The sequence below is a fragment of the Balaenoptera acutorostrata genome, chromosome 5 (genome assembly GCF_949987535.1).
Source record: "Balaenoptera acutorostrata chromosome 5, mBalAcu1.1, whole genome shotgun sequence".
Lineage (NCBI taxonomy): Eukaryota > Metazoa > Chordata > Mammalia > Artiodactyla > Balaenopteridae > Balaenoptera > Balaenoptera acutorostrata.
Genome location: NC_080068.1, coordinates 118,149,359 through 118,173,681, shown reverse-complemented (window position 1 = coordinate 118,173,681; position 24,323 = coordinate 118,149,359). Strand labels below are relative to the sequence as shown.

General features: G+C 38.1%; 1 protein-coding gene across 5 annotated transcripts in view; it reads right to left on the bottom strand.

Annotated features, from left to right (window-relative positions):
• Positions 1–24,323, bottom strand: part of UGT8 (UDP glycosyltransferase 8) — a 513,963-nt gene that overhangs the window by 56,725 nt on the left and 432,915 nt on the right. For 4 of the 5 annotated variants that reach the window (XM_057547075.1, XM_057547076.1, XM_007172428.2 and 1 more), the window contains 2 exons: positions 4,442–4,470; positions 2,425–3,248 (listed from right to left, as the gene is read on the bottom strand). In XM_057547075.1, coding sequence (XP_057403058.1) covers positions 2,425–3,246 — 822 coding nt within the window. In that variant the 5' untranslated portion in view covers positions 3,247–3,248; positions 4,442–4,470. Of the gene's footprint in view, positions 1–2,424; positions 3,249–4,441; positions 4,471–14,200; positions 14,336–24,323 lie in introns of all 5 variants that reach the window. The other variant, XM_057547077.1, reaches the window with a different exon arrangement.

Sequence of the window (24,323 nt, the reverse complement as noted above, 5' to 3'; positions counted from 1 at the left end):
AATCAGAAAACATTTTGGGTAATAACCTTATATGAGGCTCCAAAAACCACAAAAAAGATGCTTTTAAAGTAAAACAAGGTACAGTAGCCCCCCCCTTTATCCACAGAGTATACGTTCCAAGACCTCCAGTGAGTGCTTGAAATCTTGAATAGTACTGAACCCTATACATACCATGTTCTTTCCTATACATCCATACCTATGATGAAGTTTAACTTATAAATTAGGCACAGTAGATTAACAACAATAACTAATATAAAAGAGATCATAATATACTGTAACAGAAATTATGTGAATGTGGTTTCTCTCTCTCTCAATATCTTATTGTGCTCTACTCACCCTTCTTGTGAGGACACGAGATGATAAAATGCCTGCGTGATCAGATGAAGTGAGGTGAATGACGTAGGCACTGTGACATAGAGTTAGGCTACTGTTGACCTTCTGATGATACATCGGAAGGAGGATCATCTGCTCCAAGCGATGCTGGATCATGGAGCCATTACGATGGCAATGGCAATGACGTCAGGAGCAGACCATGTGGATGGCTGGGGATTCTGGGCAGGACAGAGCTAGACTACGTGAGATTTCATCAAGCTTCGCTACTCAAAATGATGTGCAATTTAAAACTTATGAATTGCTTATTTATGGAATTTTAATATTTTCAGACTGTGAGTGACCGAAAATGACTGAAGCTGCAGATAAGGGGGGACTACCATAGTGAAACTAACAGGCTTAAGGACCTATGCTATTTGACTAAGCGTACAATAGTATTCTGTACTTATACAGTTCAAGCTGCTGCAACTCAAGAAAAATGTACAGGGATGGAAGAAAAAAAAAAAAGGCAATCAGAAGATTCCTTATCATTGGTTCCTTCTTCAACCTGAAGAAGGGAGATAGCATTCGAACAAAAACCCAAAGGAGCAAGCAGAAGGGCAGTACCCTGGTTGGGAAAAGATGAAGATTTGAGGGAGTACGGTTGATCTGCCTGACATTACGAATGACTCAGTTAAAGTAGAGACAGACTTGCTTCCAGGTCTCTTGGAAGCTGCTTCTGAAGTTTGATTTTAGTTACCTTTAGGAAAGGGATAATACATCACACAGTGACTCTGGCAGAGACTATCTGGGATTCAAAGTGGGCTTAAGTAAATTCACAAATGGCTGAGACATGCTGAGACTAACCCCTATCCTTCACAGCTGGTGTCAGAGAGAAGGCCTGAGCTCACTCTCACAGCCTCTACCAGTGGCATCTAGGGTTTATGGGCCAAAGATCTGGCAAGTTCTATTTCTTCATGTTACGTGAAATATATCAAAGTATTATTTATTTAATATGCTTCTAATGGAGGTGTTAAAGAAGTCTACAGGCTGTATATTCCAATCACCTTATTTCCCCATGAGAAAATTCTGCCTAGTGATTGTGCTTACCTGATACCCATAGGAGAAAAACTAGATTTACTCTTCATCAAGGCCCTGGCAGATTTTTTCTTAAATGTAGTGACCAGAGTTAGGGATGAACAATTTAACAGTTGTTGTGAGTGGCTACTTTAAGAATTTTAAGAGTAGAAATGGTTGCAATGGCAAAAATCATAGAACAGGCCCTACACTTCTGGTAAATGCCATTAGATGTTGAGATTAAATCCAGAGTCAACCTGAGGTTAGAAAATCCCCTACAACAACCGATAAGCAATATGGCTCCTGTCAGTTTGAGATACCTCATAAAAAAACAAACTAGGATGGAGAACAGAACACAAGGGTGTGTGCTGACAGCTCAGCCAGCAAAAAGAATTCAGGTTTGACTCAGAGTAGAAGGGTTTTGTTAAAACATAATTAATTCCATCTTTGAAATGAAATCACGATGGGGCATGATTTCTTTAAACAGTTACATTTGCTTACTAACTTAAAATTAGTTAGCTTCCTAGGCTAATGGAAGTTACTACCTCATTTTCAATGCTGGACATAAACTTTCTAGTGGTCAGGACGGCTGAAAGAAGAACCACTATTCATGTTATCCTACATTTGAGTTCACGGGACCTAACCCAGATGCAGACAATTGTGTCTGTGCTTTCTGGGGGAGATCAGAAGGATCTCTGTGTTTAATTAAAAGCAAAATCACTTACACTCATTAAAACGAACTATCTAACTACATTCTCTGTTATAGTACAGTTATAACTTAATCAAAACTCTACTTTCCAGTCTACTGACCATATGGCAGAGTGGCCTCTCGGGATTACTGAAATGCTGTAGGAATGCGTTCCAGGGGAGTGAGGCACCCCCAGATAAAGGGACCTTGGTAGGCTCTGTGTCTTAACCACTTTTTAGAATAGCATTTGTTACCCGACAATGCCCAACTCTTATCTCTTCTAAAACTCAAAGCTGACAAATTGACATTTCTATTTAGAAAAGATTCCCAAGGAGCTCAGCAAACCTTACTTCTGGTAGTGGGCTGGCCGGTTTGGTGAGGATCCCTCCTACATAGACAACGTTAGGCAGAGTGGGTCTCGGAAACTCCAGTGCTACGTCCGTACACAGCATCCACAGGCTGGACCCGTGGACCAAGTCATACATGGACTTCTCCGGCAGCAGGTTGTACTTCTGCATTATCCTTTCGTATTTGGGAAGAACCAGAAAGCTGACCCCTAATCTGGAAATGAGGTAAACGCCGGTGTTTTTCATCCTTTGCAGCAGGTTCATGCGGTCTGTGAGGAGTGAGTTAAACTCCGGGACGTAAGCTAATGGGGCAGGAGCACCCACTTCAGCAGGATACCAAAGGCCAGTTGAAAATACAGCATATTTAACCCCTAAAAGATGAGCTATCAGAAATCCACACATGTCATTAGGGTCCACCAGCAGCAGGTCAAACTTTTCCTTTTTTAGACCCTGAATCAGGGCACGGTTGCCAACCATCATATCACAGTTCTTGGTATAGTGATCCAGTATGTCAAACAGTTCGATTGCTGTCAATCTCCCAGAGAAAATATTCCGCATTTTGGACTGCAGGAAAGCATCCGAGGTGGTACTGTTAAAGATCCCTGGGTAGCGCTGGAGGCTGTAATGATTAGATGGCGTGATGTCTCTGCCTTCAGAGAGGAGGAACACTGTGCGGTGCCCACTCTCGTGCAAGGCAGAGGCTAGTGTCTTGAAAATGTACATATGGCTTTCGAACATAATTGGCGGCACGATGATGATTTTGGCGGCCTTCGCTATCCCAACAGCACTCCACAGGAGCATGAAATACAGAGTGTAAGACTTCATAGCTGAAATGACAACCAGAAAACTACTGAAAACAGAATGCAACCCTTACCATTCAAAACAACCACAAAGACGCTTTTTCAAAGTATCTGCTGATCCAGTACTTTGCCTAAGGATCGCTTTTAAAAATTATCCCAATGTTTGTTCTAGTTGCCTCTTTATTTTTGAAAGGTATTTTTTAAAGTATAGAATTGACAGCAAAACTGGCATAAACTGAAATATATTTAAAATGTATCAGTTTTGGAACACACAATTGCATCAATAATGGAGAAATAATTTTTTTTTTAATTTGAAATGAAACCTATAAGATTGAATGACAGAAGATCTCTCTTCTTTGAATAATAGCTATGAGGTATCTATGAAACATTTGTTTATCTTTTAATTGAACATCAATGTTAATCCCAGGAAGAAGAGCCAAGACTTTTTATTTCCAGGTATATCTGCATGTATATCTCTTTTAAATCATTTTATCACAGCAGTAACATTCCCAGTTATGACTAAAGCACACCAAAGAAAGATTATGTTTTAGAAAATAACTATTTCAAGTAGTAATTCTATAGAAAATACATTTTTCCACAGGAAAAAATGATCTTGAATGTGACTTTCTCCTTTATCTAAATACCCTTAAGTATCCTGGCAGACTCTGTTTATGTAATTTATATCAATTTGCTGATTCATTTCAGGGCATTATCTAGAAGAGAAACTTTTAATAGAAAAGTTCAAGAAATTTAACTGGATCTCAGTAAATGTTTGTGAAAGAAGTGACTGATGAGTGACTATGTCCTTGACTACACTTCCTGTGTTGTACCTGTAACTCAGGTGCAAAGGGCAAGTCAGATGATGGCTGTATCCCTGATGGCTAATGCTTCTTCTATTCTTTTGTGTTAATAGAGTATATACAATAGTTAGATTCATCCTCTATCATTTTTTAGAAATAATACCTATGGGGGCCATAGAGTGTGCAAACTCCCCCTACCTATCCAAAATAAGTTTTACTTAGACTCTAAATTAGCCTCCAAATAGGGAAAGATCTGAACAATAGTTACCCAAGAGAACTGGACACTTTTACTTCAAGGAACAACTCAAAATAGATTTATATGCAATCACCAAATCAATATCTATTTTTACTCATTATCATATATTAATCATCCTACTTGTACAAATTCCCACCATGTAAATGCAGTTTAAACAACTATACCTTCTCAACATTCAAACACTGCAAGCAACCTAAAAAAAAAAAAAAAAAAGAAGAAATCAATAGCAGGCAATGATAGATTCTTCCAATACCAAGATTAAACTATAAATATTTCCAGGTGCTTTTTCCCTCTCTCATTACAAGGAAAATTTCAAACCATTTCTAAATGATACTACATCATTAAGAGTAAACAGAAGTAATATGCTTTATAAACATATAAAAGTCTATGCTAAATGTTGCTTGAATTAACGTGAGGGCTTTAAAAAAATAAATTTGGAGAAAACACTGTTTACGTAGCAATAAAGTAAGTTTATTCTATAATTACAAGGTCACTGAAGGAAGAAAATTAAGTAGCCAATCTTGGAGAAAACTTTCCAGGTCTTTATCCTCCTGTGTTGTCTCTCCAATGTGTCTCCCTAGTGTAGCCTCCTTCCCATGCCAAGGAGGAAAAATTAGGAATTTTAAGTAGACATGTTATTAATTTTAGGAGTGAGATTTACGTAGAAACAGCTATTACAGCAGAACTGTCCACTGCTGTGATTAATAGTGCCTGTTACTACATGCATGTCCAAGAAGACATGCAGGATGATGGACCAATGGTAGGCAACTGCTCTGCTGACTGTGTTTTGCATTTAGCTGAGTAGACTCAGTTCCTTCAGCTGCAGTTAAAACTATTACTTTATCATAAATAATAGTTTAAACAAAAAATAATAGTAGGGAAACAAATCCTTTTACCATGTTTCTTATTTTTTTCCTTTTATTTTATTTTAGTAACTACTGCAAAGTAAAAAGAAATCGCACAAAATGACGATTTAATGCACAACTGCTTACATTCTAGAACAGCACTAATACAACGATCTGTGATGATGAAAATGTTCTATCTCCTTACTGTCCAATATGGTAGCCTCTAGGGAGCAGCTAAAATGTGATTAGTGTGACTGAGGAACTGATTTTAAATTACTACTAGTGGCTACTGTACCAAAATAAGGTTAGAAAAAGTACATAAATTCTGTACATAAAAATTCTAAAAGTAACTATTCAGAAATACCAATATTCATGTGATAAAATATCTTCTAAAAATAATGTCTACTAGGCCTGCATATGTCTTCATGAAAAAAGACTGATCACCAACAAAGAAGCATCATTTGCACAAGCGTGCTATTCGCTGTTCAAATACAAAGTTCATTATGAAGGATTACAACAGCACTTTAATCTCAGAACTATCACTTTCAGGGATAACAGAATGACTAACGCAACTACCAACAAACGGTGAGATTCTTGCTAGTCCAGAAGTATCAGAAGGTGTCTATTGATAAGCTGGACTTCATTAATATTAAAATTTCTCCTCTGAGAAAGATAAGGTCAAGAGAATGAGAAGATAAGCAATAGACTGGGAGAAATATTTGCAAAAGACATATTTGAAAAAAGGATTGTTATCCAAGATACGTAAGGAAGGAACTCTTAAAACTCAACAATAAGAAAACAAGCAACCTGATTTAAAAAGGGGCCAAAGGGGGCTTCCCTGGTGGCGCAGTGGTTGAGAGTCTTCCTGCCAATGCAGGGGAAACGGGTTCGAGCCCTGATCTGGGAAGATCCCACATGCCGCGGAGCAACTAGGCCCGTGAGCCACAACTACTGAGCCTGCGCGTCTGGAGCCTGTGCTCCGCAACAAGAGAGGCCACGATAGTGAGAGGCCCGCGCACCGCGATGAAGAGCGGCCCCCGCTTGCTGCAATTAGAGAAAGCCCTCGCACAGAAACGAAGACCCAACACAACCATAAATAAATAAATAAATAATAAATAAATAATAAATAAATAAATAAAAAGGGGCCAAAGACCTTAATAGACACCTCACCAAAGAAAATACAGATGGCAAATAAACATAAGAGATGTTCCATATCATATGTCATTAGGAAAATGCAAATTAAAACAATAATGAGAAACCACTACATATCTATTAAAACGGCCAAAATCCACTGACAACACCAAATACTGGAGAGGATGTGGAGCAACAGGAACTTTCATACATTGCTGGTGGGGATGCAAAACAGTCTTTGGAAGACAAATTGGCCGTTTCTTACAAAACTAAACATACTCTTACCATATGAGCCAGCAATTGTGCTCCTTGGTATTTACACAAAGGAGATGAAAACAGATGTCTGCACAAAAACCTACACAGGAATGTTTATAACAGCTTTATTTACAATTGCCAAAACTTGGGAGTAACCAAGTACACCACCTTAGGTGAAGTGAATAAATAAACTGTGGTTCCCCTATATAATGGAATATTACTCAGCACTAAAAAAGAAATAAGCTATGAAGCCATGAAAAGGCAGAGAGGAAATTAAAATGTATATTTATTAAATGAAAGAAGCCAATCTGAAAAGGCTACATACTCTATGATCCCAATTACATAACCTTCTGGCAAAGGCGAATCTCTATAGAGATTCAGGCAATCTCTAAAGAGACTGGTGGTTGCCAAGGGTTGCAAGGGAGGGAGGGATGAACGTGTGAAGCACAGAGGATTTTTAGGGCAGTGAAACCATTCTGTAAGATGTTACAATGGCGTACACATGTCATTATACATTTACCCAAACGCACAGACTATACAACACCAAGAATGAACCCTGTAAAGTATGGACTTTGGGAGGTAACGATGTGCCAACATTCACTGATCAAAACAAATGTACCTGTGGTGCAAGATGCTGATAGCGGAGGGAGGTGTGCATGTGCAGGGGGAGGGAGGGTAGGGAAACTCCGTGCATTTTCTGCTCAATTGTGCTGTGAACTTAGAACTGCTCTAAAGAGTAAAGTTTACTAGTTTAAGAAAAAATTTTAAAGCAACCTAAAAATATAATGAAAAGAAAATAAACTAGATGATAAACAAAAAGGATGTGGATGTATTAAATGCACTATAAACAAAAGTAAATGAAAAATGATATCCTAGAAAAACAGCCTGCAATATACATAATAGACATTTAACTTCTATAAGCATTTTCATGAAGCCATTATTTAGGGCAGGAGAAGACTGTTACTAATTGCAAACATTTAAGAGATATGTTAGATTCCCAACAATTGGAGACTGGTTAAATAAATTGTCGTTCATGCATACAATGCAGCCCCGAAACAACCCTGTAAAAGAACATTTAACGGCACGGAAAGATGTTCAAGATTAGGTTACTAAACATGCTTATAGCATGTAGCACTCTCTAAAAGATATATACGTATATATACATAGGAATGCTAAACACCATGGGGCAGTGGTTTTTTCTGGATAGTATGAATTATAAGGGATTTTAATTTAACTTTTTCTACATTGGACACATGTTACTCTTCTCTTAATAAAAATAATGACAAGTATTTTTTAAAAATAATATGTGATGAAAAAAGATCTCATTCACAGTGACAATAAAGTACATAAAATACCTTTATAATTAATTTAAAAGGATATATATATTTTGGCTATACTAAGTATGGCAAGCCTTTCCCTGAAGATATACATGCAAATAATACTGTGTATAGAAATACTATATTATTTTAATGGAATATAATATTCTAAAAAAGCCAATCCTTCCCATATTATAAATAGACTGAATAAATTCCTCTCAAAATTCCACTGGATGGCTTTGTTTTGTTTGGAATTTGACCAAACTATAGCCATGTTTCTTGGTTAGAACAGGCAAGAAGAGAATACACTTTTGAAAAAGAAACAGTAATAACTTGGGACAGAAAGGTAAATATTAAAATACATTTTGTAATTAAAACACTCTATGTATATGTGTGGTGCATATATACAATGGAATACTAGTCAGCCGTAAAAAAGAATGAAATAATGCCATTTGCAGAAACATGGATGCAACTAGAGATCATCACACTAAGTGAAGTAAATCAAAAAGAGAAAGACAAATACCATATGATATCAATTATACGTGGAATCTAAAATATGACACAAATGAACCTATTTACAAAACAGAAACAAATTCACAGACATAGAGAACAGACTTGCAGTTGCCAAGGAGGAGGGGGAGTGGGAGAGGGATGGAGTGGGAGGTTGGAGTTAGCAGATGTAAGCTATTATATATGGAATGCATAAACAACAAGGTCCTACTGTATAGCACAGAGAACTATATTCAATATTCTGAGATAAACCATAATGGAAAAGAATATGAAAAAGGATGTGCATATATATATATAGAAAGAGAGAGAGAGAGAACTAAATCACTTTGCTGTACAGCAGAAATTAACACATTGTAAATCAACTATACTTCAATAAAAAAATAAAATAAAATAAAAAACACTACGGAACTAGCCCAAGAATCCTAACTCAAATCAATGGATCAGAGTAGGTAGCCTGTAAGAATTTCTTGAATATGAACATAATATGAGATGAAGGAAGTACCACAAGTAAACGAAGAAAGAACAACTCACTCAATATGAAGTGTTAAAAACTGGTTTCATATTTGCAAAACAAAATCACTAAATTTTTTACCTTAGAGTTTCCCCAAAGTAAATCAGACAGAATAATGTCAAAATTTTTTTTTCTAATAAAGCCGTTAAGAGTGTTGAGCTTTAAATGATCTCTGGAAAGAGAAAGATAATTCTGAGCATAAAGCAAAGGAAAAAAATCACTATTATTCGATTCTATTACATAATCATTAAATATTTTTAGAATGTTTAAAACATCTGGTGCAGAGGTTTCCAGTCCGAGAGGGCTGACTGAACCCAAGTGTTTCTACTCCTTTCCTCCCAAAGCTCCTTTGGAATTATAGTAAAGAATATAAAAGGGAATAAATACCTAATATCTCTGAGAATTGACATGAGGAGGTGAGGTATGGGCAAAACTACAGTCATCAGTGGAATGGAGTTGTGACACTGTTTGTGTCAAAAATTTGACAAATAGCTTATTGAGAGAAAAGAATGCAGGAAGTCATGGCCCAGGCACACAGAGGGAAAGCCTGCAGCAGGGATGAAAACTGCTTCCAGAATGGCTGAGAGCTTGAGAGGACACTGGAAGAGCAAGAAATGAAGGGGAGGCGCTCTCTAAAGAGGAACTGAACCAGTTCCCCACCCATCACATCTCCCCTTCACTCCCGCAGAGGCAAAGCAGGGAATGCTGCATTTGCCCCCAAAAGTAAAAATGAAGACCAGTTCTATAGAAAAAGTGGATAACCTGCCTAAAGAGCAGTGAGAACTGATAACTCGGGCTAAAACCCTCCTAATGTTGGCGTATGGGAGGTGGCAGACAGCTCCTCGCCCGTGCGCCCTACAGGTGGCACTGGGCACGCCACCCCTCCACACGCAGTCTGAACTCAACCTCCCAGTTAGTCCAAGGAGCTTAAAACTTGCTGAATGATTGAACAAATGAACAAACGAGATTTTTTCTTTCATGAAATTGGCATGGATGTCATTTTTAATGATAAGGCTCAGTCCTTGAAAAGGCATAGCACAGTCTTACGCAGTTGGTGAAAATGTAAATCGGCACGAGTGTTCTGAAGAACAACTGGCACATTATTTTACATTTATGAAACTATTCCGAATCAGAATTACCAACAAGTATGTACGAAGACATTCCCTGCATTCACTTCCGACAGCAAACAGGCAGAAACTACTAAGAATCCAGCAGTAAAGGATTGATCAAAGTACGGTATATCTTACAATGGAAAACCACAGAACCATCAAAAACCATGATTTGTAAAACAGTTCTGAGAAAATGCCTATAACATAATAAGAAAGCAAGAAAACAAAATTTTACATGCATATACTCGATATATGCATACATAAAATGATCATAATGACAACAAAGTAAATATCAAACTGTTATCAAGAGTAAATTTGGATTGTCAGATTGAGTGATATTGTTTTATTTTCCTATTTATATATTTCCAGATTTCTGAAGTTTTCTACCAAAAATATATAATATTTATGACACATTCCTTCAACTTACATGCCCCTTGATCATGCCTTACACTCACTCTCCCTTTGGAGTCGAGTGTCGTAAAACATCAGTCTCTGTTTGCTGGGCCCTACTTACTCTCCAAATGATTACAGCTTGCCATTGGCTGCCCCACAACTCTGCCTGCACACTCATTGCCAAGGGCACTAAATATCTCCTAACTTTCACACAAATGCCCTTTTTTTCCCGGCACTTATCTGATTGGACTTCTCTCCCATCCTAAATACTACTGATCCCCTACCTGCTCCAAATTCTCTCTTGGCTTCTGAGATGCTACGGCTACTTGACGGTACCTCACTGCCAGAATACTGAAGAAAATCCACAATGCAAAGACTCTAAACAAATTTCATTTTGCACATCAGTCTGCCCTTTCTTCTTTACATAAAAATTATTCCTAGGCCTGGGTTTCCCTTGTGGCGCAGTGGTTGAGAATCTGCCTGCTAATGCAGGGGACACGGGTTCGAGCCCTGGTCTGGGAAGTTCCCACGTGCCACGGAGCAACTGGGCCCGTGAGCCACAACTACTGAGCCTGCGCGTCTGGAGCCTGTGCTCCACAACGGGAGGGGCCGCGATAGTGAAAGGCCCGCGCACCGCGATGAAGAGTGGCCCCCGCTTGCCGCAACTAGAGAAAGCCCTCGCACAGAAACGAAGACCCAACACAGCCAAAAAACTTAAAAAAATATAAAAAATTAAAAAAAATTATTCCTAGGCCTGCATTCAAGACAAGAAACAATGCCAAGTTTAATAAGTGTGCCCACCCCTCACTATATGGAAGCCATTCAACATTTAAGAGTGAATTAACTGGGGCAAAACAACACGGATATCGGGGTGTACCTAAATGTTGCATGTGCAAAACACTCATTTGCAAAAGTGATCCCTCCAAGGCCCCCCAAAATGGTTGTAAACCCTTAAGAGCACCAGAAAAAAATCAGATTAGCTATATATTGTTCCTGCTCCTAAGCAACAATGGTTCACATACGCTAACATTTAACACAGGAACACCGCAGCACACCACTGAGATTTTTAAAGATGACAAATAGACTTCATGAATCCATATTGCTCCCATTTTCGCAAACACCAGAGCCTAACACCATACTAGACCTCTGGCAACCTTACTATTTCCATCTCCTTATTTTTTTAAAAAAGTGGGGGCATCACCTTTGGCCGCCACTTGAAAGAATCATTTCTCTGGTTTTTTCTATTTGAAGTTGGATCGTTAATAACTCTGAACTGAGCACACATGAGGATGAACTATGTAGGAAGAAAAAATGACAAGCACATAAACCAAAGGAAAGAACTTAGGTTTTGACAGCCTACCATCCCAGCAGCTCAGCGATTCACAGTCTTTCACTTTAAACAAGAATTAATCAAAGTGTTTTCGCATTAAAGGAAAAACAAAACAAGAGCTAATGGGAAATTTAAGATCATGTCTGTACGTGGTGAATTGGGCTATTTAGAAAAATGAAGTGAGTGACAGTCCTCAAAGCAGATTATGTAGTCTAGCAAGCTGAACAGCTGAATTTCTTTGTGCTTTTAAGTTTCCTTGGCATTTAGTATTATGTGGACTGCCATAAGAGAAAATATATCAGTCACAACCGCCACCACAGGTTGACCTTGGTAGTATATGAAATATTGTTGAGTAATTTCAGCTCTCTTCAAAGCACCTTCTACAAGTAAAGCCTTGGGAAAATGCCATGTAGTAAAATTAAAATAAATCCAGCAAAGTAAAAACTAATTGGGCATCATTACTAGTGCTTTTAAATAAATGTAAATTTTATTTTAAAAATCTATTTTTCTCTGGCACAATTTAAGCTCCGAAACGGTAGAAACTGTAGTAAAAGTTGACAACTGTTTTATTCCCATTGCCTAACGACACAGTGCTCAATAAAGATTTACTGAATGAACGACTGCGACTGTGATTCTGAACCAGGATATGTAGTTGGACCACAGGCACATGCACTAATGGCCTTGTTTTTGTCCTTTTTTTTTAAATGAACAAACTTATAATTATATCTATTGCCTTACTTCTGAATAAAATTCTAAATCAAAAGCTTTGGTTGGCTTGAGGCATTGGAGTTAGTTACACATCTCAATCGTGGAGAAAATTTCTGGGGTAATGGATACCGCAGTTGGAGAAAGTTATCAAGTTAAAGCACAGATTCATTACAGCTTTTCCTTAAGTCTAGGGGTCTTTTTTCATCTTATTTGTTAACTTCCTACACATTCACAGCAATGTTGTGAATGGCCAAGAAAATTACCACTTATTAAATAACAATTAGAATATGAAAGGAAACTGGAATTTGTTGGATGCCATGTATGGGCATATAAGAGAGAGCTGTGGCATATATTTTCCTTCTCTTTTCGAGTAATGGAATCCTCTACTTTAGCTTGGCTCATAGCCAAAAAGACTAACGACGACATTTCCCAACCTCTCTAGGGGTTAGTTTTAGCCACAGTGAGTAAGTTCTAGTAAATGGGCATGGGATGGAAGCATAGTGATATGTGCGATTCTAATTTATACACTTAGAGATTTCACTTTTCACCTTCTTGCTGGCTGGAATGAGGACGTGGTAATGATTAACATCCTGGACCACGGGACAGAAGTACAAACCAGGAAAGGTGTAACAACAAAGACACCTGACACTGTGGAACCAGAATATCAGCTCTGCCTGCTTCTGCCCATTGTAACCATCATCTGCGAGACAACTCAACTACCTTCTTAGAGTCATTGTTATTTTGACACTGTTTCCAGCACTAGGGTGACCAACCATCCTAGAACTGACGGCATTTCCAGGATGTAGAGTTTCAGCGCTAAAACTGGGAACGTCCTGGGCAAACCAGAAGGAGCTGGTCACCCCATAGGTTGAAATCTATATCCTAACATAAAACTATCAATAAACAGCAGCCTGTAAAAAGAGCTGTATTATGTACCTTCCCTGCATCACAGGCTTTATGAGTATTATCTCGTTTTATACTGAGATAAAGGCAAAAATAGTTGTTCCCATTTACAGATGAGGAGAATATGATTGAGAGTAAGACTGAGATAAGAAATTATCTACTGTATTGCAGAGCTTCATATCCATTTTTAATCCACTTTCATCCCACCACGCGAAGAGAGGAAGAAAACAAAGCTGAAAAAACATATTGTAACTGTGGTCAAACTGGGGGAAAACTCAGCTTTATTGCTATAGAGTTGTTAAATGGCCCAGGTTTAAACATTCATCTTTCATATGTAAACAATATCTCGTGTTCTGAAGTTAATTATGACCATCTATTTGCAATTAAACTATGAAAGCAAGGAGTCCCCTAAAATCACACTGTGAAGTGGGAACACCTTGACTTGGGGTGGGTGATGGGGAGAGATAATTCAGGAAATTAAGGCCACCTGCTGTTGGTTAATGATTCCCACCGGAAAAAAAGGGGTGATCTGGCAGTAGTCTGGCATCTTTAATTAATCAAGAGGGCAATCTGGGTAAAAACCCTACATTCGGTTGGCTGTTGGCAGTAAATAAAGAGAGAGAACAGCTTTTCAAAATCTGCCACTTTATCAAATTAATGGTTTTGATTCATTCAGAAAAATTAAAGACATTTATCTGTTTGGAAGTGCACAGCTTAACTAGAGAAATGCAAACTACTGAAGGAAATAAACCATTAGCAATACCGTTCAAAAAATTCATTTCTGCACTTGGTCCTCTGATGAGTGCCAAGGGGTACAGGAAAAGCCTCCTTTTGAAGAAGTTGTAAGGAATGTTTTTGTTGTCATTTATTGTTGCTGTTGCTGTTGTAACACTCCAGGCTAGCTGCACTTACCACTTGTCTACACTGCCAGTATTTGCAGTTACCTCTTCCCAGACGTCTATAGTACGGGTGGTGAAGCTGTAATGAGAAACTCGATGCTATTCGCTTAACAGTGATAGCTGGCCCAGGCCCACTTGGGATCCTTCTCTGAAATCATCAGGTGGGAAGGTAAGATAAAAAACAAGAAAATAAGAGAGAAAAGAAAAATAGGATCATATGGATACCAATAGACATTGCACTCAGTACCTAGTAAATTATATGCATCCAATTAATGCTCAATGATGGCGATTAAATTTAACTATATTAAACACAAATTTAATCGCCTAATGAAACTATCCTGAAATGTTCACATCCAAAAGAAACACCCATGGTGCTAACTAAAAATGCAGATTTCAGGGTCTTTTCAACACACAGGCTATTATGAAGTCTGGGGAGAAATCCCCAAATCTGCAATTGTAAGAAGCAGCTGGAGATTTTGATGCAATTCAACCACCAGATTGAGAGACAAGGATCTCATACTTAATCCTTATGTGAGAAATACAAGTGATGCAGTGGACATGTGGATCTGAAATTTAAAGACCTGATAAAGCTCAACTGTCCTGGGGATTCAGAAAATGACAATGCCCAACCACAGATCCTGAGGAACCCAGAATAAACAAATAAACACTCCCCAAATATTTTTAAATGTCGTGTGACAAAGTGCCTGCAATCTCTCAGGAGCATGTGAATACAGTTTTAGTAATTTATAAGGACATGCGGTACCTTTCAATTTTCATTCAGTTTAATATCACATATTCTACTTTCCGATTATCACGAAATTATACAAATTATAAGATAATTTGAAATATTAGTGTATTAGTAAAGTATTAGCAATGCCCCTTTGGATAGATAATTTAAATAAATGTGAACGTGTATTTAAAATTTTGGTGTTTTGGATATGTGTCATATTTTGGTAACCTAAGATTGTCTTTTCAGGTAGCTCACATTTCAAGTTGTTTATATTATGATAATAAAATCATTTTAAGTGACCCTATCATGAAGTCCCTATAATTAAAAGAAAAAAATAAATATATATATGGCATGCATCTATGGATGCCCAAATCCACAGTCTTTGTAATTTAGGCCAAGTTATTTAATTTCTCTGCACCTAATTTGCTTCACCTGCCAGGTGAAGATATTAAATTAGATGGTCTGGAACATCGCTTACAATTCTAAAGCTTACTGAAAAATGGGATTAAGAATAAGTTTAATGAGACTGAAATGATTTGGTTCACAAAAGTAGTTAAGACCAGATCAATGGATGCTGAGGAAAAAAATGAAGAAAAATGACATTCACCCTGATTTTAAACTTTTATGTTCTAGAGAATCTTTACTGTGAAGACAAATTTCATAGGGATACTTGTAAAATGCAATTCTGATTCAGTATGTCTGGTATGGGGCCCCAAATGATTTCTTTCTGATGAGGTCTCTGGTGACACGAGATGCTGTAGGTGTGCACACCGCACTGTGAGTAAGCAAAGATTTAGAGGCAAGTCGAGAGGCAGAATGAAGAGTAATAAAATGTGATCAATAATGAGGTCAACCAGTCAACAATACCAATAACCTACTGGAAAACAAATTATTTTTCAATCACACATAAACAAAAGACAATTTGCTTAAAATAATGAAAGGACCTAATGGACTTAATATGCAATTTTTTTAAGGAACTGATATTTGGTAGGTGAGCCAATCTTCCAACACACAGCTACACTCCAGTGGCTCTCAAGTCTGACTGCTCATTATAATCATCTGGGGAGCCCGTGAAAACTAGAGACGCCTGAAAACCTGCCGCTCCCAACCTAGATCAATTAAATCAGAATTTCTGGAGGTGAGGCCTACCTAGGTCTTAAGAGTTTTTTGTTTTCTTTTTGATGCTCCCAAGGGATTATGATATTGAGAACCAGTGAGCTGCACTTTCACAAAGTCATAGCAAAATACACAAAAGTAAACTAATCCAACCCACTTTTTGTTGTTGTCTTTTAATAAATTGAGGAGCTTGTGTGTGTGTGTGTGTGTTGGCAAAACTAAGAATACCTGAATAACCCTAAACAACCAATTAGTAAATAAAATACAGTATCATGAATTTAGGTTATAAAAACTAACCAGGAGGGCTTCCCTGGTGGCGCGGTGGTTGGGAGTCTGCCTGCCAATGCAGGGGATATGGGTTCGGGCCCTGGTCTGGGAGGATCCCACATGCCGCGGAGCAGCTGGCCCCGTGAGCCGCAACTACTGAGCCTGTGCGTCTGGAGCCTGTGCTCTGCAATAGGGGGGGGCCGCAATGGTGAGAGGCCCGCGCACCGCGGTGGAGGGTAGACCCCGCTTGCCGCGACTGGAGAGGGCCCTTGCATAGAGGCGAAGACCCAACACAGCCAAAAATGAATAAATAATTAATTAATTGAAAAAAAAAAAACCACTAACCAGGAAAAGTGTTAACCAGGAAAACATTTTGAAATCTACACTAGATTTTTCTTTTGTCCCTAGAATGATAAGAAATTTTTTCATCACATGAGAAAATTGGAACTGATTATATTTAGTATCATAGATCAGTGGTTCTCAAACTTTAGCATGCAGCAGAATCACCTGAAGAGTTTGTTTTAACAGACTTTTAGGCCTGTCCTCAGTTTCGGATTCTGTAGATCTGGGAGGGGCCCAAGGATCTGCACATCTAACAAATTCCCAGGTGATGTTGATGCTGCTGTTCCAGGGACCATTTTGAGAATCACTGATAGAGAAAAAAGTCTGCAGTTTTAAAAACCGCAATTTTATAGATATCCATATCCATATCCACAGATACAGTGTGGATTTCTTTTTTTGCACCTCCTCAAGACCAGCCTGGTACCAGTTATCTCCAGGCTTCTGCATCATGTGATCAACATTCAGCAAACAATAAGGAAATTCTTTGTTTTGGTTCTGATCTCATCCTTAAACAAATGAGACAAGTTTCATAAATCGTACAACTGAGTTTGTATGAGGCTTTAGGTTCTCATAGGTATATGCTTTCTTAAAAAAACTGATGTTTGATTAATGTTTTAAAATGTTTCATTAGGACTTTTTATAACTCTTTCATTGGGATTTAATTAGCAGAATACCACAATGAACGTGGAGAAAATGCAGATCAAATTATCTTCTCCCACAATGGGACAAAATCACCTGTGCGGGAAACAGCTTTTCAATACACCATTTCTTAGAGAATCTTCAGGCTTCAAAAATGTACTAGGATCACAAAAGATCATGGGATTGTTTCTCTTATTATTAATAATATCCTTTCTTTAATATCACTAGTTTAAGTGAATTTTTAACATTATCTACATTAACATTATAAGAGTCACAAAATAAATCCCCATGTGATATCTTAAACATGTTTTGCGACCAAAAATGTCTGACCAAATATAACCAAAAAACAAACTTAAAATAATTCTGGATATATCCCTATTCAATTCCTTGCAAGTTCTGTAGAGTGAACAAATAGCAAACTTCCCCACTGCTGTCTCATAAAACGCTAGTCAAATCACAAAGAGAAGGTTGTTATGGAGTATTAGATAAAACAGCAACCTTACATTGGTCTCCAGAAGAGGAAGATTTTCGTAGGCAGAGAATGCATTTCTCTGATACTCCCTTACAAACAAGTAAAAATGTAGTTTTGTGGCTTCTAAGCATCTAGGATTAGACTTGATAGTCAACACAACAAAGCAAGTCTAAAGAAGTCTTTTTGTATATCATTGCCATTGTTAATAGTCTTGCAAACATAATATTAATATGCTTAAATATTGGTACTTAATATATTTGTTATGAAATGATGCCAACTATATTTTAAAATATGTATTTTCATATTTTATGAAATAAATCAGAGTCCCAATTTAAAAACTAAAGATAACTGTGTCCAAACCCTCTCATTTGTAGAGAAAGGGACAAGGTCTCCTGCGGGTGGTTGCCAAGCATCACTCTGCTAGTTCGTAGTTACTCATTGGCAGAGTCGAAACTAGCACTCAGGTTTCCTGGGTCCTAATCCAGTGTCTCTTATCTATACCACATAAAGACTCTCCAAAGTTGCCACTGCCACATGTCAGATAACAGGCTTTTTCTTGAATTCTGGGATCCACAAAGCAAATCAGCAGTCTTTGAAAAGCCTTACTAATGACCTTCTTACACTTTTATACATAAAAACCTTTCAATATTACACTAGATTTGAAAAATCACCGTATATTTTGGCTCTAAGGCAGAGGAGTTCTATGATATAATAGGCCCCTTGTAAACGAATGGTTGGATTAATTCTTTCATTTTTTATTTTTTTGGCTGTGTTGGGTCTTTGTTGCTGCACACGGGCTTTCTCTAGTTGTGGTGAGCGGGGGCTACTCTTTGTTGCAGTGCGCGGGCTTCTCATTGTGGCGGCTTCTCTTGTTGCGGAGCATGTGCTCTAGGCCCGCAGGCTTCAGTAGTTGTGGCACGTGGGCTCAGTAGTTGTGGCTTGCGGGCTCTAGAGCGCAGGCTCAGTAGTTGTGGCACACGGGCTTAGTTGCTCCGTGGCATGTGGGATCTTCCCGGATCAGGGATCCAACCCGTGTCCCCTGCATTGGCAGGTGGGTTCTTAATCGCTGCACCACCAGGGAAGTCCCTGGATTAATTCTTATGTTACAGATGCTCACTAGACAAACCTCCAGGAATTCAACATGTCTGGTTCAAAGTGTCTCCCCTTCCATGCCTTGTGAGCAGAGTAGGAATAAGAGTAGGACTGCATTTATGTAGTATCAAAATGATAAGCTAAATTACTTTTACTGGTAAAAATAATGATGAGAAAGCATAAAGCAGTTGGGCTCATATAGAGGCTGGACAACTACTATACAGGCTGATTTGAATAAAATGACCAGATCCTACTCTAGTGATGGGCAGACTCTACCACCCTCCCCCAGCCCCCCAAACACACCTCTACCCACATCCTTATTGACAATTTGGAAGCCAGTCACTGGGATTTCTCTTCTGAACTCCCCACCAAAGGCAAGGACATTATCTCCAGAGAGGCAGACAAATGAAAGAGTGAGACAGCAAAAAGAGGGAGCAGGACAGCCAGAGGACCTTGTTTCTGCATATTTAGCATTGTTTAGAAATGTGAACAAAAAGTATACTCTAAAGCATATGCTAGTTAAAATAACAGTCACCTCTCAATGCTCTCAAGAATTATTTTAAACTGGCAAATAAGAGTCAGGCATCACTTCTTATTAATAATAGTCTTATCTAACCCATTAATTTCCTTTCTTTGAAGAGATTTCTTAAAATCTATTCTTATTCCTATTCCTACTCCTACTGCCCTGCCCAGAAGAGATGGAAGAGGAGACATTCTGAACCAGAGAACTTTGGTAAGAGGGAAAAGAACTCGGCCTGTGCTTTTGGTTAATCGATATAAAAGGTCTTATCTGGGGGGTGGGGGGAGAAGGGAGCATTTAAATGCTTCTGAAGTCAGAGCTTCCTAATATGTGTAATCATTCTCTTTTCCAACTACTATTCCTTGACATCAGACATATTTATATTCAAATATAAATACAAATTAAAAACTAAATAACAATTTTCTCTGTCATTATTTCCTCTTATTAGCCTTTCCTAGAATTAGCTATGAATATACTTCCATCCATTAGAAGCCCCAGGTAAATTTTAAAAGAAAAATCTACTAAACCATTATAAATTTTATAATGAAGAGTTCAAAGAACTATATATAACCTTTCTACAGACCAATTTTTTTCTTCTGTTGTAACTAAATGATACAGCAGTCTATACAGAACATTTCATTTAAAAACAAAGGAAGGGAACATTTCAAGTTTGAATATGTGGTTTTGAAAAAAAACAAAAGGGAAAAAGCATCAATCTACATACAGCATTTTAGAGAATTTACCTCCTTGCCTGCTTTATGAGTCACTGAAGGTATCATTCAATTACATTTAAATATCTTACCTCTGATTAATATGTTTGTCCAAGGCCTTATGGGGAAACTAAGAGTGAAAGTCCACACTCTGCACATACTCTTCTTAGAGGGAGAATTAACGTAACTAAGTGTTCAAATATCATGGACAAATGTAGACATGAAAGTCAAGGAAAAGCAAAAGAAACTGGGAAGCAAAAGTCTGAGGTGGGACTGAGTATAGAGACCATGAAGGATGAGAATTTGAAAGCACAGACGGAAAAAAAGTACAACAGTTCAGGTGTGGGGTATCCTAAAGCAAATGCCTAAAGAGAGAAATGAACCCAGTAAATGGAACCGTGCTGGGCATAGGAGGAAGTAAACAAGGGTGATCAGAAGGCAGCCGGACGATAGACAGCCCTGAAAGCCAGGATTCCCATGGGAAAACGAATAGCCAGGAGCCTGGGTTCGAACATCAAATCCCCTGCAGACTGTCCTGGTGATTTCAGAGCTCTGCACCCCCAGGTCATGGTTTGTAAGATGTGACTACCTACCGGACAACGCTCAGGGGCAGAATGAGGATAAAGTGACAGAATGTATGAGTCAGCAATTTGCAAAGTGCAAAAAAGCTGTACGAATGTAATATTTTACTGTTGTTCAAAGGAACTGAGAATTTCCCACATAAAGGTAGTGTCTGAGATGGTAACTACATTTTCCCACCAACATTCCTAGTAAACCTCAGCCCTGAGCCAGTAGACTGTTCCTTCTTTGGGATATTGAGGATCACAGCTATTGGTTTTAATTAAACTCATATGCTCAGATCAATACTATGGTTTCCTGCTATGATGCTCCAGGTTCACACAAAACCCACATACGCCACTGAGACACCTGTCCTTTTCCTCTTGTTTTTTTCTTCCCCTCCACTACTGTCTTTCCTTGCCCACTCTCCATCTTGCTCTAATTCCCTGTTTCTTATTTATTTCTCCTTCCAGTTTCCCTTACTCTCACTTTAGCTCCATTAAGATATATTCTCACAAATGTCCCCGAAGTATTTTCAAAACCAGGAAAAAATAGAGTCAGTGATTAGCATTAATATTCCTTAAAATAGTTTCACCCTTGACCTTATCCACAAATTTCACTGCCCTCCCCCCCTCCCCCCGCCCTTCTAAGTAGACAGACAAACCTGTTTGACTAGTTTTCCTCTAAGCCCCGCTCTCCTGATTGGCTGACGAGTACATGTGAACCACAGGTACAGCAGCACACATGCAAAGGCTATGTAAAGCACATGGCCTTCCTCAGAAGGAGAAGCCACAGCCAAGGGGCTGCAGGGCCTGTGTCATCCGCCCAGTCTCAGGGCAGCTCTCTCAAAGCAGGAAGGCAACACCACTGGATGGCTTATTCCATTGCTAGTTAAAAAAAAAAAAAAAAAAATTCTTCCTGTCAATGCCTTCTCTTCTAAATAAGGGATAGTAAGGTGGGGATGAGGTCTAGAATCAGATTAAGCCTGTATGTTACACGCTTAAGGTGGTGGATGTGACTATATTTACAATGTGGTACAGAGGTGTCCCCAAGTTTTGTTGTTGTGTGTGTTTGCTTAAGTCCATTAGGAAAGTCTGAATTTGCAAAACAGATTAACCAAAATGGGATTCCTTTTATAGAGAGGTGGACTTTGAGATTGCTTTAAATAAGCAAAGTCTCTGGGTACCTTTAAAATAGGATATGTTTTGAAATCATTGCCCATATATTTTGGACTGTCGACTATTTCAAACCTATGGAAAAGTATAAAGATTAATATAGAAAACATCTGTATACCCGTCACCTGTATTTTAAGAGCTAAAATTTTGCCTAACTTTCAAGTGTTTTGAAAATTTTAAATTCTATAAATATGATTCAATTTATAAAAACTGAATTTTATACTACTTTTCAGGAACATATTATAAAAAACTACAGCATATTCGTACACTTGATTCTACTTTTTAAAAAGTTTTTAAATCCATGGGAACATTTTGTTTACACTAAAATATACCACTTGAAGGAAAATCAGCCCCATGGTTATTATTAAAGCAAGTTATAGCCAATGTAATAGCTAAAAAAGTATAACTCTTGAAAATGTGTCAAGTATTAAATTTCTTTGAAATAGAATTGAAAAGTGCAAAATAATTTTACATATATGTTTGTATTCATAATATTCCCAAATCAAGCAAATATTTACCAAATCAGTTACAATGTAAATTTATTTAGTGGATTGGAATCCCTAAAGGTTCATTTCTGTTCTCTAAATCAAGTCAAGGGAAATTACACCTCCAGTATAGTGACTGTTTCCATTATTAATAATTCAGACAAACAGCACAAAGCTATTAGCAAAATACACAGTATCTCTGAAATGTTCCTAACTACACACTCTTTCTATCTAATCCAAATGTTTTAATACTTACATAAATTTCCAACCAGAGTAGGAACTGACCTAGGCTGTCCTACATACCCTGCCGTTCACAAATCCAAAGGTTCTGTTTTTGTGTGGGCTCTGCACTCCTAAATGCTGACCTCACGTCTAAGTTAATTTCAATGTGGCACTTGTCATCTCTGTAAGGGAGTCCTGAGCAGGACAGTATAGAGTCCAAAACTGAGTTGGTGAATATGTAACATGGAACTGTCAGAAGTCCTAAACTGAAAATCACCCGTACAGACCACTATGTTTTGCAAGAGTGGGACCATACACTGTGAGGGAGTTAGCGTAACAGACTGAAACTCAACTCCAAAATAGAGAGGTCCTGATAACAAAAAATGTAGCTAGAGAATTTCAGGGAAAGAACGTCATCAAAGATTAAAAACCACATACATAATGGACTTCAGTTCACCTTAAAAATACTGAACATCTGATTTCATTTTACTCAGAAAACATTTATTGGGTGTCCTAAAAACTACGTACTATGCTACATGTTATATAAACAAATGAGGGACTTCCCTGGCGGTCCAGTGGTTAAGACTCCACACTTCCACTGCAGGGGGCATGGGTTTGGTCCCTGGTCAGGGAACTAAGATCCTGCATGCTGCACTGTGCAGCCAAAAAAAAAAATATATATATATATATATATATATATAAACAAATGGTAAGTAGTGAATATTGATAAGCATGTATTGAAACAGACTTACTAATTTGAACTAAAAAGGAATAGATACTTATAACCAATTAATCACCAATATGCCTAAAAACCAACTAGTAAACATTATGCACCATGTTCAATTGTTGATTGGTTCCCAAACCAATTCACATAGATAAGTTATTTTTCAAAATACCCATTAATAAAAAAAAAAAAAAAAAAAAAAAAATACCCATTAATTACAGGGTAAAAAAAAATACATATTAAAATAGAAATCTAATTTTAGATGTTTATCTCTAATATAAAGCATTACTTCATCCAACTAGAGAAAATCCTAAGGAAAAAAGTAGATTTTATTTTATTTTATTTTACTTTTTTATTTTTGTGTGCGTTGGGTCTTCGTTGCTGCGTGTGGGCTTTTCTCTAGTTGCGGGGGGCTACTCTTCATTGTGGTGCGCGGGCTTCTCATTGCAGTGGCTTCTCTCGTTGTGGAGCACAGGCCCTAGGCGCATGGGCTTCAGTAGTTGCAGCACGTGGGCTCAGTAGTTGTGGCTCGCGGGCTCTAGAGTGCAGGCTCAGTAGTTGTGGTGCACGGGCTTAGTTGCTCCGTGGCATGTGGGATCTTCCTGGACCAGGGCTCGAACCCGTGTCCCCTGCATTGGCAGGCGGATTCTTAACCACTGCGCCACCAGGGAAGCCCCAAAAGTAGATATTTTTAAATATTACTATGGTCAGCTCAATTTTTTAAGAAATCTACAAATCAGTCCTTCCCCTATTACACAGATTAATACCTGATTTCCATGGTGTTGACTTTTAAGACCCCATGGAAATGCCTTCCATGCCTTAGACATGGAAATGCCTTCTGAATGAAACATTAAATTACACTGTGTTCAGTTTTAATGTCACCTATCTTGTTTTTGTTTTCAGAGTCTTTTAAAATGAATAATCTTTGTCCTTATTAGATTATCTAAGAAACTAGAACTCACTTAAATACCAAGAAACCTTAAATAAGACGTTAAAAATGTCTATGATTTGATTACCAGACGCTTTTAAAAAGCAACAAAGATGCTGTGGACCCTCCAGGCTGGTGGAAGCACGGCTTGTCCTG